General features: G+C 37.7%; 2 protein-coding genes across 2 annotated transcripts; both read right to left on the bottom strand.

Annotated features, from left to right (window-relative positions):
- Window positions 1-2,988: 2,988 nt before the first annotated feature.
- LOC133991853 (high-affinity choline transporter 1-like) lies at window positions 2,989-6,920 on the bottom strand. The gene is made up of 8 exons (XM_062430476.1): window positions 6,737-6,920; window positions 6,222-6,335; window positions 5,755-5,910; window positions 5,470-5,618; window positions 5,128-5,271; window positions 4,665-4,818; window positions 3,778-3,995; window positions 2,989-3,672 (listed from the first exon to the last, which is right to left on the bottom strand). The coding sequence occupies exons 1-8, from the start codon at window positions 6,918-6,920 to the stop codon at window positions 2,989-2,991; spliced, it is 1,803 nt and encodes a 600-aa protein (XP_062286460.1).
- Window positions 6,921-11,170: 4,250 nt separating this feature from the next.
- Window positions 11,171-16,737, bottom strand: arl6 (ADP-ribosylation factor-like 6). Its single transcript, XM_062416528.1, has 8 exons — window positions 16,601-16,737; window positions 14,924-15,077; window positions 14,659-14,720; window positions 14,443-14,511; window positions 14,260-14,354; window positions 13,895-14,024; window positions 13,608-13,663; window positions 11,171-11,596 (listed from the first exon to the last, which is right to left on the bottom strand). Exons 2-8 carry the CDS (start codon window positions 15,041-15,043, stop codon window positions 11,571-11,573), a joined length of 558 nt encoding a protein of 185 aa, XP_062272512.1. The 5' UTR covers window positions 15,044-15,077; window positions 16,601-16,737; the 3' UTR covers window positions 11,171-11,570.
- Between the last annotated feature and the right edge of the window lie 1,645 nt (window positions 16,738-18,382).

The following is an 18,382-nucleotide window of genomic DNA, read 5'->3' as shown; positions in this document are numbered from 1 at the left end:
TCAAGTTTTCAATATTTCCTAATTAATTAAAAAGCAAAAAAAAAAAAAAATCAATATTGAGATCACTTATGAGTAAAAATAATGAGCTTTCTGAGAAGAGAAGAGAAAAGACGATTATTTATCAAAACAAAAGAAATGTATAATAAGACTCTTAATTATAGATCATTACAAATGCAAGACAAAAATCTGCAATGGTCAAACTGTCGGTGACTCCTTGAAAGACACGATAGGACATCTAAATATATCTAGTAGTCATGAAATCTGTTTTGGTTTGTATCCAAATGCTCTCTTGAAGTGAGTCCTACACAAAACCATCCCCCAACAACCCTCTACTCACCATAAAGCTCTAAATAAATGGATTGACTTTTGGACAAGCGACAGTTTCTTTCATAATTGTTAATTATCATGAGTGCTCTCTGAGGTACTTTCTATGAATGGAGATGAGACTCCCTCTCTCTCTCTCTCTCTCTCTCTCTCCCCTCTGTTCTTTTTATGGGATTGGTCTCAGTTCTCAAGGACGTCAAAAAGGTCGCCTGCGATGGAGGGAGGGGGCGCGGTGGATGGGTGGGGCACCTGCGTCATTTCTGCGCATCGGGGTTGGTGGATTGTATGGCAATGGGCGCCAGTAAGCTACACCGCCCTCTAACCCCCACCCAAGTCCATCTTTCCTGACCATCAGCAACCCCACCCACTCCAGTGTGGCTCCTCCCCGAGTCCCAGACGAGAGTACAGCACTTAAGGTAATGTAAATAACCAGAGAGGGAGAGCTATTTTAAGATGCTGTCTTTCACTGTGGCCATGGAGGGGGACAAAGATGCAAGCCAAGCGATTGTAATTTCAGTCACGTTTTCGGACATGTTCTCTTTCTCTGTCTGCCATCTAGCTGGCTGAAGGGCCTGATAGAAAAGAAAGAGCTGGAAACTGGCTGAAAATTCAATGTGAGACTTCCTAAAGAAAGATGGCTTTAACAAAAATGTATAAATTTTAAAATAACAGGCAAAGAGCAGCTTTGAAAGTGAGCGTGTGGTACATAGGAGCTTAAAATCACATACATATAAAAGAAAATGTAGAAATTATGAAAATGGTGGTTTCCAACCTGGGGGTCAAGAACCTCCAAAGTGGTTTTAAAGTAAATCTGAGGAGTTACAAAATAATCATCATAGTTAGAAAGCAATATAAAGTAGGTACTTTTCAGGCTTTTTTGTAAATTGTTGAATAATTTCACCACACCAGGCCTCTAAATGTATTCAAATCCAACAATCTGACAGTCACGAATCGCTTTTTGTTTGAACATATGCAAACAGGTCAGAAACCACTGCGGCAAAACACACTCGACAGAATCTCATTACGAGCAGACACAATGCTGTTAACGTTTCAGCATCGTGACCAATAAAAGAAAAGAATATATATAAAATCTATAAAATTGCATTAATGCAGTTTTAATTATGTAAAACCACATTTGCAATATTGTGAGCAATATTGTCAGCATGCAAAACTAATTTAATATTTTTACCAAAGTAGATTTTTTATATATTTTTGTGAAATAATTTCTTCATCTTTATTGTTTCATCTTTTATGACATCAAAAATAAATAAACATTTAGATAGCATCCTTCCATCTTATATGAATATTTTTTTACCAGTATTATTTGACATCAATACATCTTTTTTTCTCCATATTCATACAAACATTCACATCACACAGAAAATAATCTGTACACTGCTGTGAACAACGAATAAACCACAGATTCATAAACCAGAACCTGCCACCACATTATTCTGCTACAGTTACTGTTTTACTTTGCAAATCGCAAACAAATACATATACAAATAGCAGTAAAGGTACACTATTTGAGATAATTAGATCATCTGTAGACATTACATTCATATTCAGGTCTTTGTTCGCTGCAGTCTTGACCAGGGTGCGGTCAGACCATTGGAAATTAAAAGCATCTCTTCTTTCATTAAGGCAGTTGAATCATTTTAAACATGTTTTAGTATAATTCACATTGATTCCTATGATGAAATCTGCTTCTACACCTGACATTAAAGAGAATATTCGCTAATGCTTCAAGTCAACTACCATCACTACTGCTTGTATATTGTTCTACTCAGCATGATACATGGGTTGTTTCTTCCTTGATTCACAGTCATGATGTGTTTATCAGTAATAATATACATGAAAGTGACTGTATCAAACAAAATCAGTTCTGGGTGTTGGTTAATGTACTCTGTATTTCACTTTATGATATTACAGTTTATTTCATGTGTTAATTATATTCAATTTCAAAACCTGATTAATTCAGTGCCACAAATGTGAATTAGCATGAGTTATCTGGCTTGACATGACACATTAAAGCTGTAAAATATCCTTATTTTCCTTCATTTTCACAAAGTTCACATCCCCGATCGTAATTAGATTTTTTATGATAATTACTACTGTACAGGTGTTAGAGAGTGTGTGTTATTGCTATTTTCTTTTAAATAATTGTTTTACACAGCTTTTTCTTATTTAAATGTGGGTTGTGCTGTTATATCTGTTTCATTCCTCACTAAAGCAGAGTTAATTTTTAAGGGCTACATTTTGTAACATTTTTGAAGAAACTGTTCACATCATCTCGTATCCCCACCCAACTGCGGTTTGATAATGGTCTATTTTTTGTGAAAGAGACAATACATTGAATAAAACTAAGAGTCTCCAAACACAGTTTTCTTTCAGTATACTATATGTCCAAATCAAGTTTTTAAAAAAAGGACGAATATACACCCTATTATCTATATGTACTATATGTTTGTGTGAGTGTATGTACTTCACAGAAAGACAGCTTCATGTCCGCACAAACCACGAGTGGGATGTGGTACTTTGTAGTCCTGTGGAGTGTTTGCTTGTTGTCTCTTATTTGTTACATTTTCTTTTAAGAGTGTCTGACAGAGTAACCAGTCCTCTGGGAGTCACCTGTTCAGTCTTTTCTTTTTCTTTTTTCTTTTATCACATCCTGAGTTTGTCATCGTGGTGGGAGGAGTCAGGGCTGGACTCCTCCTCCTCCTCCTCCACCATTTCTGCAGGCAACGTGTCACGGCGCGTGAAGGCGGCCGCCAAGGTCACACTCAGCCGCGGTTTGACAGGCGCCATCTCTGACAGCCCAATGTTGTTGCCACGGGTTACAAGCGTTGTCTTATCCATAATCTCTCCACTATGCTTGGACACCACTGCATCAAGAAAGTCGTATTTGTGCGACAGCTTGCCGCTCTCAAACAGGTACTTGGCTAGGTAGGAGAAAGCAACATTAGCCAAAAAGGAGGCGACCATAGAGACTGTCTTGAAAGGGAACTTCTGGATCACGACTTCCTCCATTTCTCCAGTTATGTGGTGCTTCCGCATCTCAGTGGTCCAGCCAGGGTAATAAATGAAAGGGGGCAGCTGCAAGTAGGGCTCCCCTCCACCTATACGTAGAAACATGCCAAACAAATAGGCAGCCACCGAGCCATATGTGTTGGTGCCTTTGACAAAGAGCACACTGAGCAGCTGGGGGAAGATGATGACATAAACCAGGTCTGAGCTCAGGTACCAGAGGCCGTAAACTGTCCCGGTTACCAGTGCCATCACTGTGGCAAGGCCACCAAACACAAAGATGGTGATGCGCATCACCCACACAATCTCACGGTCAGATGCCTGTGTAAAAACAGTGGGTTATGACATAGATAGACAAGCCAAGATTTTAAGCATATTTCAACAGAAGGGTCAGATGCCCAAACAGAAACACACACAAGTACTGACCGATTGCCTGAAGGCAAGCTGGTAGATGTTTCTTGCAAACATGGAGCTTGCTGACAGGATGGATGAGTCTGCAGAGGACATGACGGCTGCTGACACTGCACCGAGGCCGAAAAAAGAGACGAATGGTGGGCAGAGGTGTTGGAGCACGATGGGTAGAATCATATCTGCTTGCTCCCTGTCTTTAGGAGGAATGCTACCATACGACGTCTGGTTCCAGTCTGAGTCAGGGAGAGAGTCAATGAACACAAGATTTACTCAGTATGTCCATAACATGTTATATTCTGTACTTTATGCATGTCCTTTAGCACAAAGAAACAAAGAAATACATAAATAACCACATGATACCATAAAGTAACATCTGTATTCACTACAGTTCTAAAACTTTCTCTGAGTTATGCAAACTCAGAACTAAATAAAATATGATAATTATGTACAAAAGGTACAAAAAGGTATTCAAGCCTAACAAATAAAATATTAGTTGTCAAAAAGATATTGTATGTATTTATTTTAATTTTCTACTTATAACTCATGACCATAGTTAGATGGAAACAGGACCAAACAGAGTCGGTGTGTATTCAGTTGTTCACCAAGGAATTTGACGCCTAAAAATCTGGATATCAAATCTCTAATTTGGTCCCTCGCCTCCCTCTGATGTAATATTTACACAAGCAGCATGGTTATTAAATGGATTGCTGCTTCATTATGGATGAGGTGAACCAGCTGCTATTTACTGGGCTCTCTCAGATCTAAGGGCAACAAGGAGCCACCCTGAGCAACCCCCAAACACATACACACACAAATGCAACTAACACCTCCCACGTACCCACACACACACACACACACACACCCACACACACACACGCCAGCTCAGGTGTGAGCTCTCTAACCTGTGGAGGCCCCGATGGCTCCAATGAGAACGGAGGGCACAGCCATGACGAGGCACCCAAAAGCAGCCAGGAAAGAGAGGACTTGTGCGTAGGTGGCCGAGGAGGCAGACAGGACTCTTTGAAAATACACCTGCCAAGGTATTCCTCCGAGCATCTGTGGTACAATTACAAAAAATTAATGAGCCTGACATGTGCTTCAATTAATTTAAAAAAAAAAGTTACACAGAAAATCCTTTATGCCATAAGTTTCAACTGAGTGATTTTATAAAGAGCTCTGTTTCAGCCAGTGCAAACAGTTTACTGTAACAGCTGCTTCTTTAAAAAATACAAAAAACAACACATTTTAAAAGTTGTAGCAAATATTTAACGTTACTAATTATCAACACAATTATCCTTGATTCATTTAGTTCATTAGTACACTTAAAGGGTTGTAATCCACTTTAGTTTGAGGGGGTTACTGTACCAGGAGGCAAAAATTGTCTATCCAGACCCAGGTGTCATTCTTGTGGATGCTGCCTCTCCAGGGCGACTGGTACACCTGCTTCACTGCAGTGACAGTAATGTCTGACACAGCTGGATTGGTCAGAGCAAACGGGACACTGATCCACTAAAGCCGGACAGAAACAAGCACAGTACATACATACGTTTAACACACGAACCTGTAAGCTTGGGTAAATGTAAATTGTGGCTCCCCTCTGCCTACTACATGTCCCATCTTGGTTCACTTTCATAATTTCTAGATAAATCTACTTCAGAGCAGTAATTACACTAGCTGCAATTAGTTACTTGTCTAGTTGTGACGTACCAGGCCCACAAAGATACAGAAGAGCTGCACAACGTCAGTGTAGGCCACAGAGTAAAGTCCTCCAACCAGGGTATAAAAAATTGCAATAAGTGCAGAGATAACCACAGACATCTTAATGTTGATGTCCACGATTACACTGAGAGTAGCACCTGAGGTCGTAAGGAAACAAATGAAAGGATATTAGAGACAGTACAACAAAGATGACATCACTCAGACACAAAACTTTTGATTTTGTTGAAACCAGAAGAACTCCTTATTTTGTTGCACATAGAGATATGAACTTACCAAGTGCGGATAAGATGGCAGCAGACCAGAAGATCTCACCCATTAATGCAGGTATGAAGAGAAGGCCACCCATGCGTTTCCCATACATCTGCTGGAATGGGTCCAACATGGTGACGTAACCTCGCGAGCGCATGGGCTTTGCAAAAAAAAGACCACCTAGAACAAAGAGTGCACATGATGCAGGTTGAGATGGGATAGTGAGGAGGAGTCAAGAGTGAACATCTATAAATAATGAAATTTAATATGCTTTTTAAGAAAACTTAACACCTAAAATTGTCCTCCCTGGAAGGATGAACAGAGGACAACTGGTGAAGGTTTAATTTGTGCTAAAACTTATCATTTAAATATGTAAATGGGTAGAAACACGTCTGATGAGTGTGCAAAAGACCAAAATGGTCCGATATGGCCTCGTTTACAAGTACTATCAGACATGATTTGAAACATGTTAAACGGGTTGCACCACTCACCTACAGCAAGACTGAGGGCATATCCAAAGGGAGCCTGTGCCCAAGCCAAGCCATAATCTGGTAGATAAACATACTCAGCTGTTCCATTAATGTATCCTCCTCCAACCCAGGTCGCTGAAAATCATTAAGATTGAAAATTCAGTTTTACATGTGTGTAAAACAAAACTAGATGTGTTCTATACAAAATTAATATCAATTTAAAGAATGTATTTACAATTACTCTTATAAATATACTTTTTCATGAGGAAAAAAAATTCACAAGGTCATTTAATTTTCTGTCCGTGCAATGCTGAATCAACTTGAAGTGAAAACATTACTCTAAAAATCAGGGTGAAATAAATCAAGACTAGATTGGCGAAAAATGTTAAAGTTGTCACTTCAAAAGTAGATTTTTCACTTGTTAAAAGTAAAAATAAAATAAAATAATAATAATAACTTAAAAAAAATCTTAAAATAGAGCATTATGGCTCATTCTGAAGTCTATTTAAGTGATGAATAATAAATCCAAACTTCACCTGTCATGGTAAATCCACCGACGAATAACCCAATGTCCCTCCCGCCGACCATGATGGTTTCGCTGCGGTCGGTTCCCTCCGCCTCCCCTGAGTGCTTGTTCTTCCATGCCGCCCAGATGCCCACAAACAGGATCAGTAGATAGAAGATCGCGATAGCCACAAGCCCCTCTACATGGATGGTCATTGTCGCACCGGTCTTCCGCTAGGAGCGAGGAGGCATGGAGACCTGCTTGGCGCACGGAGAAGAGAGGGTCAGATACTGCGTAAAGTAGCCTGCATATTTCCTGAAAGACAATCATTTCATTTGTTTGCATGTGTAGACTGAATAAGTGACGATGTCGGCATTTTGACTCTTTTTTCATTCAGTTTGGTTGTGTGGAATAATGGCAAAAGATGCCTTGACTTAAATAAGAAAATTGCAATCAAAATCGTCAAAAAGAAAGATTCTCTTCTGCCGATTTGGTAGATTTTCATGGGCTCTTATAACAGAACTGAGGTCAGGTTGATTGCCTTCTTTATCAATATCCTTTTCAAATGTGTAAAGTTCATTTGCGTGTGTGTTGATCTTCTCTCTTCTTTATTACAATAAGTAAGGTGAAAATATACAAAACGAAAAGTGGAAGCTTGATTTTCTAGTGGTTGTATTTTTTAATCTATTCCTTTCGACAAATGCATAAATTGCCATGCCATGTCTAGTTCAATCTACACAATGTAAAGTAATTCCCACAATAAACAAAAATGGTAAAAATAAATTTCAAAATATCCTTTAACAAAACCCTCTCCCCATCGTCTTCGTAACTGTGGTTTTTGCTTTTTCCCCCTTTCTCTTCCACCTGGACACGTGCGTAAAATTACAATTACGCACAGAATTATTGACAAAAAAAGTTTAACCACTTTAACTTAAATACGCCCTGATTCAAATTATATTGCAGAAAATGAACTGACACCTAAAGATTTCTACTTTGGTTATGCGTGAATGAATAAAGATGTCATTTAATACACGTACCCAAACAATTAAAAAAAAACTTGAAAAAGAAAGACGCAAAACTTACCTTAAGTGTTTCTAGAGTCATGTGCTGGGGCACCAAAGGCAGAAAACAGCGAGCACAACAGTTAGACGGTTTATGAAGAGTCTCGTCCCCCTCTGCACCGTGAGGAAGTCAAAGGAAACGATGGCGGGGGTCTCCCGGGTGACTTACCGGAGCTTATAAAGGGGGCAGGTGCCGTCAGAGGACGGATAACGCACGTCAGAGAAACCAAACGTCCCTTTTAATGAGCACCTTGCATAGAAACACGTCACTGAATGCTGGAGCTGATCTGACTGGAGGGTGGGGGTGAGATTCCTCCACTTCGTGACGGGGACGGATGGGCATCTTTAAAAAAACATTTCAAAAAAAGGGACTGGTAACCCTACTTGCATTTTTAGATGGATTAAATCGATAATATCGTGAGAATTTCACGAGTCACGTGTTTCTGCTCCTTCAAACTCAGTGCGTAAAAGCGCCCTAATTGCGCAGCCATACTTCATGTGGCCTTTTATCCGCTGTCAGTGTCTTCCCAGCCAGCATTTTACCTTACAACCGCAATTAACTTTGCTCCTCGGCAACCATTTTTGCTCGACTGAAGAAGATGTCGTCCTAACGATTTCACTGGAGGAAACAGTTAAATACAGGCCTATTATAATTTAATTCTCGACTTTTCCTCAACTACACTTTTCAGCAATTCTACCTCACTGAGGTGTGTCCAACTTTCATACCCTCTTTAGCAGAATAAGTCTACCCTTCCGTTTTGCCTACCTGTGAACACAAAATGATTCAGACTGAAATGCTCCTCATCTTTGAGCAATCATAAATCGTTTAAGTGTTCTGTGTCTGCCACTTTCCCTTCAGGATATGTATCAATGAACTGAGTCTACTTAATGGCCTCCTCTGGCTCAAGTCGTTTAATCCGGGCAACTCTTGTCAAAACTGACAGGCATCCAATTAGGATGGATCCTGAACAGCAGCGAGGAGAGAGATTTAATGATAGTCTGACTTTAAAAAAATAGCCCTGGCGTACGCGTACGCACACACACACACACACACACACACACACACACCCACAAATACATACGCACACACATTTGAAGGCAACTCACCAATTATTACCGTAAAAACACAAAAACTGCGTCATTGACATGTTATTCAAAGAGAGCGGGGCTGTTCACTCATTAAGAGAAAAGGAAACACGTTTATTATAGCCGCTTAAAATGTGCACAGCGCCTCCTATTGGCAAGGCCAGGCCACCGTTTCAGCACCATGGACAGACATCAAGATAGTAGTCCCAGGTTTATTCAACTGAAAGTTTGCATATCTAGAAAAAATACATGTTTGAACTATGATGGTAATGGTAATAATAATAATAATAATAATAATAATAATAATAATATTTTTTGACCATTTATTTAAGGTGTAGCTATATATATTATTTTGTAGGACCCTAAGATTGCTGTTACAAACTTTTGATCAATTTACCAACCAAAGATAGAAATCAAGAACAAATAAATCCAACCGGACCAATTGAAAAGTTAAGTGCAAGGACTGACTTGAATGTTTTAACTATGACGAGTAATTATGTGAAATACTGATGCCAACAACATCTGAAACATCCGGCAGACAGCTGGAACGGTTTCTAATCTTGTGTTTGACAGATGGCTGGCACATGACCCTGACACTTTCTGGAGCAACTCACACGCCTTACACTGAAGCTGAGACACTACTTGTTTGTGACTTGACAACAACCATATAGTTATGTAATTGCACAATATGTAACAATAAATACAAAAAAACGTACACCTATTACGAATAAGCGTGTCCCACATGATGCATAGCATTATAACAGAGATCTTCATTATTTATATTAGTGGATGTTTATGTTTAACCATATAAATTGTTCAGGGCCCAAGGACTCAAGGTTTAATGAGCAGCTGTTGCTGGCAGCGTTCAAGATGTTGGAGTGAGAGAGAAGAGAGAGAGGAGAGAGAAGAGAAAGGAGAGAGAAGAGAGAGAGAGAAAGAGACAGACAGAGACAGAGACAGAGACAGAGAAGGAGACAGTTTTATCACACATAAACACATGAGACACACGTGAAGCTACAACAGTCCCAAACAAATTTAAACAATGTTGATTTTCCATTACATTTATTCTTTGAAAATTAACACAATACACTGTAATAAACAAAAAACACACAGCCCATCTGATGATACAGATCTACAACTTCTCTGAAGCTAAAGTGAACTTGTGCTTAGCGGGTCCTCGTTTTGAAAATGGACAGTATGAGTGTGGGTCAAACTTCTCCCAGAAGATCACAATGCTGAAATGTCTTACAGTTACAGATAGAAAATATCAAAAACAAAATCAATGTGGTGTGCTGAAAGGTGGTGTGAAAATTTAAAACACCTGATGGCAACAAAAACAGGATTTTCAGCTTGTAGCTTTAATTTTTAAGCAAAATAAAACAAGTACTTGATGATGAAAATGATGATCTTCTGCTAGCTCTGCATGAAATAATCTATATCTGTGCAGTGATATTTTATAAAAAGGGCTGGACAAACATGAATGGACTTTTGACTAATTTCCTACACTCAAAACCCTATATTCATCAAAAAGATTTTAGCACATGAACAAGATTCCCTTTAAAAACGAAGACGTGTCTGTCTCATTAAAGATTTACTCTTGTGATAGTGAACAGGACGGTGAGGACCATCAGTGGTATCAACAGTGCAATGTATGCTCACCTCCTTTTGGACTGAAACTACAGGTTTTGCAGTTTTTGAAATATGTGTTGTTATGGTATTAAAATAAGGGTTTACAACAAGAGACCGAGTATATAGAATATAACAACAATATTTGAAAGATTTTTATCACAAGTCAAACATTTTGTCAGTAACTTCTTTTTGCCTTAAAACTATTCAAAAGCAGTGCTGTAAAGCTTGGATGAAGTGATGGAGCTTGACAAATGCCAAAAAAAAGGAACCACGTACTCTGATCTGCAGAAGCTTTCAGTCAGAAACTAAAGAGGAAGATCAAAAGCGAACATAAAAACTCTGTGCAGACAGTGCAGATGTTTGTTTTTTTCAGTTGTTTGCCTTTAATCACTGAAGTAACATGAGTAAATTATATATATATATATATATATATATATATATATATATATATATATATATATATATATATATATATATATATATATATATATATATATAAAAGATATGACCATTGATATAAGGCAAGGATAAAAACACTAGTTGAAAATGAGTTTTGTTAAGAGAAGTTCAAACAAACATGACAGGCTAATTAACTTTATGACAATCATTATATCACCTTTCACAGCTAAGTTAACAATTATTTATGTACACTTAGCCACAATATACACAACACAAATCGACTTGGCCCTGGAAAACATTCATTTGGTTATAATTTTTTGTATATGTACAATATATTTTCACAGCTAATCAAAGAGTAACGTTATCAGATGTGATACATGAGCAGAGCTGCATTAGCTGCAATATAGATAAATGGTATAAGATATAGATATATGCAACTTTGAAAAAGGCCATGTCAACTGGAGCACATGAAAACATCTGGTATTAGTCAACAAATAACAAATATTAGAAAAATACCCTCTGTATACATTTTTCTATTCTCACTGGTACCAGAGACACAAATCATGCGCTCAGATTTCAAGTAAACCACAGACATCTAAACAACCATCTAAACATCCTGTTGAAAACATTTGTTTTCTGTGGTACCTCTTTTCATGAAAGACTTTCTCTGGCGCGTCACTCTTCATGACCTCATGTTCTCATTGTTTTGATTTGATCTGGAAATAACATTTAAAAATATGATAAATACAGTTAATTATGTTAAAAAACAACATCTCTGTCACTTGTGAATATTCTCAAATGATGGAGGGATCCAACATACTGAACACTGATCTTATTATTTAAATGTATTTAAATTGGGGAAATTATTATCCTTTTCTGCTGAGGATCTATGACTAGTTTAGTTTCTTTTTCTACATTAATGGTTATAGTCTTGTGACCTTTGAGGGTCTGACATGGGACAGGACCTTAACTTATCAGAAGAGAGGCCTGGATGGCACTCTAAAAACCACATAAACAACTGTCAAACTCTCATAAGATCCATGCTGAAATCAAAACCATGTGCATTTCCTAAACGAGTAGCAAGAAAATTGGTGGATGGAGCCCAATGCAATGTTTAAGAGGACGTCCTTTTAGTTGGTTGGATGGCAGCGGGAAAGGATGAACTGCTGATTCATAATAACTTAGAGGCAAAGTCATCAGGTGTTAGTCCTAAAATGACAATAACGTAGCAAACATGGGAAGGGAGCACAATGAGGGGTTTTCTGTTCATATGAGTTTCTAAAGCTACACAGAAACACAAGAAACACAAGACCTGACAAACAGCCAGTACTCACTGCATTATCTGATCTATGGATGGATTTGAGTGAGAGCATAAAACACAACACAAAGAAAAAAAAAAAAGATGTCGACTTTATGGAGGAGAATAGTTATGTGCAGTTTATCCTCCAGTTGTACAGATACAGAAAAAAAAATACAAACAAGCAATCTGTTTTGATATGTAGAAGAAAAAAGAAAATATTTAATTGTACGTTGTTTTAGGACTAACAGGAAACATGTTAGATGTTGCTTGAAATGAGAAAAAATCAAATAAGACATTTTAACTGTGACATAACTGTCTGTGTTAAAATATAAATATTAAAACACTTTGACTATCCTGGACAAAGAGGGTATCCCCTGGTTAGGAAACCACAAAAATAGGCCACCTTAATGTATTTTATGACGTCATAGTTAAATTGTTGAAATGTATAAAAATACGTTGAATGCACTGTACGTTTTGAAACTGGCTGGTTATTTCCTGCTGATGTAAACTGAAAAAACAAACTAATAAATCAGAAAATAAAAAACAGTGAACGGTAAATAATATAGTGTGTATATTTTGGTCATTATGTTCACATGTGAAATTTAGCTACTAGTTTAGCAAAGTTGATTTAATAGAAAACTTTGTTTTCCTGTTTCATAAAATTGGTTCATAACAACATTTCTTTCCTAAGTGATCACACAAACATGTTCGTAAAAGATGATTCTTAAAATACCAGTGGTGGAAGAAGTGCTAAGATCATTTATTTAAGTAGAAGTAGCAATACTACAATGTAAAATGACTCCATTACAAGTAAAATTCCTGCATTTATTATCCCACTTCAGTAAAAGTATAATTGTTATTAGCTAAATTTAAGTAATTCATGTATTAAAAGGTAAACGTGCTTGTTTCGAAGAAAATCAGCTGCTGTCACTGATATCAAAACTGCCACACAAATTATGATTCACTTTTCAGACTTTTCTCTGAACTTTGCTTTTTTGTGAAATATTGGAAAGTTTTACCTCTTTGGGCTGTGAACATTTATTTATTTGGTTTAACGGTTAACAACTCAAACATCTGTAAACATTACAAGAAGCCACGACTACACACAAAGGTTACAAGTCAAATGTTTGGGAGGTTTGTACTGGTTTACTCTTTAACTTTTAGCATTTTATAAGCTTATTATATATGATTTCATGTCAATCTTTAATCTGAGAAGTAACTGCAGCTGTACAAAGTACAAATTAGCATAAAATGAAGACTAAAGGAAAGTACAAGTACATTAAAATTGTACTTAAGTAGAGTAATTGAGTAAATGTACCCTATTACATTCCACCACTGTACAGTACTACACTGAACAGTTGTAAATCACTGTAAGCACAACATGACACTCCCACACTCACTTTCATTCATGTCAACTATCATCATACCTTGTAACCAGTCGACTCCCTCCTGTAAGCCTTCTCCTTTCAAAGCATCAGTAGCACTGAAATATATCAACAGCTCACATTAATCACTTTGTCATATCATATTATAGCTGTTATTGAAGAAACAGTGTGTCGAAAATCCATATCCTTTGTAACACACACATCCTGGTTGTGGAGTTAACAGTCGTGCTCTGGTGCTTTTAGTAGAGAACGGATAGGATAAATCAGATTCTGAATGCATGATTTTACCACCAATTACAATTAAATAAGTGTTGCATGTATGCTCATACCAGATGTGCCAGGGTTTATCTTTGATGTTCTCCAGGCAGAGCAGCTGTGAGACCTTAACTGAAGACAGAGCATCCCTGACATCCATCTTGTTAGCGAAGAACAGGATGGGGACCCGCCTGTGCTTAATATCTGTTGTGAGGGTGACGTTTTGGGACAATCAGTATCATAACGAGGTACAGTACGAGGAAAAAACCTTTATATAATATGTTTCATTTGGCAAAACAAAATGTACACAAATTATCATCCATCTTTATGTGCTGCACAGTCTAGACTTAAAAAAGACACAGCAGGTAGCTGGACAATCATTTAAATGCACAAAGAGTTGTTTAAGTTCAGGAATTGTGTAAAATATACAGGAACTTACCAGGATGATTTAGTAATGTGTCCAGCTCTTCTTTGGCCACAACCATCCTCAGCTTATCTGCACTATCAATGACAAATATGATGGCCTGACCCTCCCTGAGGAATACAAAGAGATCAAAGGTGTTAATATGTACAGCAGCAGTATGAAAAGAAGACGCTGTTTTTGTACCATGAGCACACTCACTTGTAGTAATGTTCCCAGAGGTTTCTGTATCTGCCTTGACCAGACATGTCAAACACTGTGAAGGAAAGACTATACGAGAAGAGAATATAAGGTTTATCTTTCTGTTCAAATACTATACCACTTGAAAAAACAGACCAACGTGTAACACCATGACATTATTCAAACTTGAAATATTAGTCAATGTTAAGAAGTCATTGTGTTATGACGAACAGCTACCTGGATGTCTTGAACTTTTCTATGCTGAAGCCAATGGTTGGGACGATGTCTTGTGCCTGAGCCTGTGAGACAAATGCAGCATGTTCTTATTAAGAGACTTAATGGGAGGCACTAAAAAGCAGCATGTCTTAAATTCACTAGTATACCATAATCATCTGAGTAACCTATAGATAATTACAGGCAAACAAAGGATGGGCACAAATGTTATTCATTCATTACAGCACTTCCTAAAATTCTTAAACTGTAAATCGGTGGATTGACTTACATTTGAGGGCTTGAGCTGGTTGATGATGGTGGTTTTTCCACTGTTGTCCAGACCAAGACACAGCACGTTCACCTCCTTCTTCAATCCCAGCCATCCTGCCAACTTGTCAAACAGCCCCATTGGCTAGTCCACAACCATCAGCTGTCTGTCTGACCTTCCCAAAAAAAGGCAATAAACGCTGTAACAGTTAGAGGGTGACAGCATCTCATTACAAGTCCCCGAGGTTCAGATACCACAGAGGCAGAGTTATTACTATTGCAGCACAAAGATATTAATTCTGACTTTGTGCACTGGGTCAAACATTTGTCTGCACTGAGCACCTGTTTGTGATCTGAAATGGTCACCTGAAGTTAATAAATTAGCTATGTACATTCGTCCAAACATAGCCAAATTACGTATGTTTCATTTCACTCATTTGAAATTCATCAATTTCCGTTTCCACTTACAACATTTACTTACAACAAAGGCTCTTAAAGGGCAGGCTCACAATTTTTCAAGTATGTCTTCAAACAACAGTAAGGTGTCCAAATGAACACTGGAAGAGATTTTCCTTGCTGTAATTATTCCTCCTTTTATATTATTAATACTATTAAAAGAACCCCTTCAAATCTGCTTTCAATGTGTGATATCTGACACATTTACAGTCTTTTTAACGTAAAATTCCCTGTTAAGTTTCCTCTGACAGTGTTTCCCCTTTGAAGTACAGTAACAAAAAGGAGAGAAAGAGAGAGTTTGGCACTAAATAAACTGTAATGCACTTCTGCTGCCTAATGAGTACTTTACTTTCTACATACTTTTGACATTTCAAGTACCATTTTGTTGCTAATATCTTGGTACTTATTAAAAGATCCCCATGTGATCTGGACATGTTGTGAAATATATCAAAAGTACTCTGCTTGGAATAATATATTTCTAATATGTTTTTAGACTGAAAAAAGTACAATTAAGTCATTAAAAACCTTAAACGTGTCCCTCTTTGAAAACTCACAATCATCAGGCTGGTCGTGGTGACAGAGCTACTTCCACTGTAATTATATATATATATATTTTAATCTTCCTTTTTCTCTCAAAATTAGATTTTAGTCAACATTAACAGGGTGAAGGATCACTACAGCTGTCAGTGCACACACAGTTTATTGTAGTCATTTCATTTCTAATTAAGTAAACTGCTCAACGTTATGAGACGACCGAGGCGTCAGTTTTTAGCAAAGACTTATTGAACATCCTCTCACAAAAATGCACTTCACTTAGCTGTAAACTGATTTGATGATTAGGTTAAGAGAAAAAGGCACAGGTTGATGGCTCATGGCAGCTAGTTAAGCGTTAGCTCAGGCTAGCATGCTTACTGGGCTGTAACCAGATTTTAACGTAATTAACACTCGTTAACTGCTACAGTATTTAGTTAATCTCTTGTTGGTACTGATGCTAGCTAGCATTAGCTAGCGTCTGGTTGGCGTTGTGTTTTAAGTACTTCAGCTTGCTGGACATACATAGTCAACATACATAGCTACATAACTTGACAACTTGTCTACGGTACTACATAAGTCATTTTTACAAATGTGTCTAAACATATCTTAGTTTGTAACTAACACGAAAGCTAGTGGTGCTATACGCTAGCTAACGTTAGCATGTAACCTACTATTCTTTCCCAGACTGTGTTGTCGAGCTGGGTTTTACCTGTGATTTATCCTCGCAGTGTTGCTCCCCAGATGTACTGAACACCGCTGTCGGCTAGTTCATTTAATAACCAGGCTCAGACCGGTGTTTCATTCATTTCTCCTCCATTCTCTCATGCTCTCCAGGCTGCAGAAGACACCGAGTTATTTACACTCTGTTGCTGGGTGACCGGAGAGCTGACTCACGTCCGCCACCTGCAGGCCGAACCACGCAGCGCCCTGTCTGATGCTGGGGTCATCACACACAAATGTTCATATTTTAATCACAATGAGATGATTTTATATGGCACATTCAAAGACATGTCCACACCAAAAGCCATCCATTTATGAATCATGATCTGTGACAGTCATGGCATACATATAATACATACTTTCTACTTAATGTATATATGCAGAATAAAGAAAGTGAAATAGAAACACATAACAGTACACTGAAATTACAGACCAAAATAATGAGAAATGACACCAACTTATTCCTAAAATGTCCTAATGACTTTTTTTTATCATAAAGTATAATGAAACTTAATGTGAAACGTACTTACTGTAAATGACTTACTGTGAATCCATCCCATTTTCATTATACTTAGTTTTGTTTTCTCTTTATAGATTGTTAAATTTACTTCTTTTCTGTTTTCCTTTTTGCAGCTTTAATTTAATTACTGAAACTGCATTTGTCAGTTATTTTTTGCAAATCGACATTGACAATTATAATAAAATAATGACAACAGTTAATTAATTTATATATAAATAAAACAAATCCACATTAAATTGGAAAGTTTATAGACATTGAACAAAGTGTGTAACACATAATTTTTTATCTTTGGCTCTACAAGCACCTGTTTGACAAACTCACCTGACAATTCTTCATGTCCAGAAAACATGTCAGTCTCTCGAGTGACAATTGAGAGGACAGTTATTGTGTGTGTGTGTGTGTGTGTGTTTGAGAGTGAGTGTGCATCCATGGATACGTGTGTGTGTGTGTGTGTGTGTGTGTGTGTGTGTGTGTGTGTGTGCGTGCGTGTGTGTTTGTGCATGCATGAGCCATTACCTCACAAGTCATAAAACAGTCTGCTTTGAAATACCTTTTTGACGTTAGGGATGTCAGAGTGGTTATGATGTTAGAGAAAACAAGGTATTAAAATAGGGTTGTTTATTAAGGAACAAACATACTGAATAAAACATACACCTTTCACAAGACTTTTTGTACAAGACATACTGCATTATTATGAGGATAGAACATACACTTCTATAAAATCTTTTGACATTCAGCGGTCTTCAGTTCATAAAACATGATTGTATTTACCATTCTGTCAATCTGTATTTCTGGTTAATTATTTCACAAACCAGCCGGAAAGTTGTTATTAAAATCACACACTGTACCGCACATTACCATACCACATCGTATATCTTCTCCATGTCATCTCTGGTCATGAGGTAACAGACTTGAGACCATTCAAAGTCAATAGAAACCATTGGATTGTCACTTGGAAAGAGAAGAGGTATCGGTGAACACTTGAATTGACACTAGAGAAAATAAGTCCTAAATTCAAGTGAATGCTAGTATTTGCTGAGATAATAAAGAGACCGCATTTGGCCAACGCTGACAGAGGTTGGTTGTTGTGGAGGCTGCATTGATAATGATCCAGTAGATGATGAGTGTGTGTTAACCAGCCCACATGGGGTCTAGCAGCAGACTGCTCTCACATGAGCAGCGTGTGGTACCTGCTACACCTAAGAGTCTGGTGTTTGTGCAATTTGTCGAATGACGATGCCAAGGAACTGT

The sequence above is a fragment of the Scomber scombrus genome, chromosome 1 (assembly GCF_963691925.1).
Source record: "Scomber scombrus chromosome 1, fScoSco1.1, whole genome shotgun sequence".
Taxonomy (NCBI): Eukaryota; Metazoa; Chordata; class Actinopteri; order Scombriformes; family Scombridae; genus Scomber; species Scomber scombrus.
This window is presented reverse-complemented; position numbering and strand designations above follow the sequence as displayed.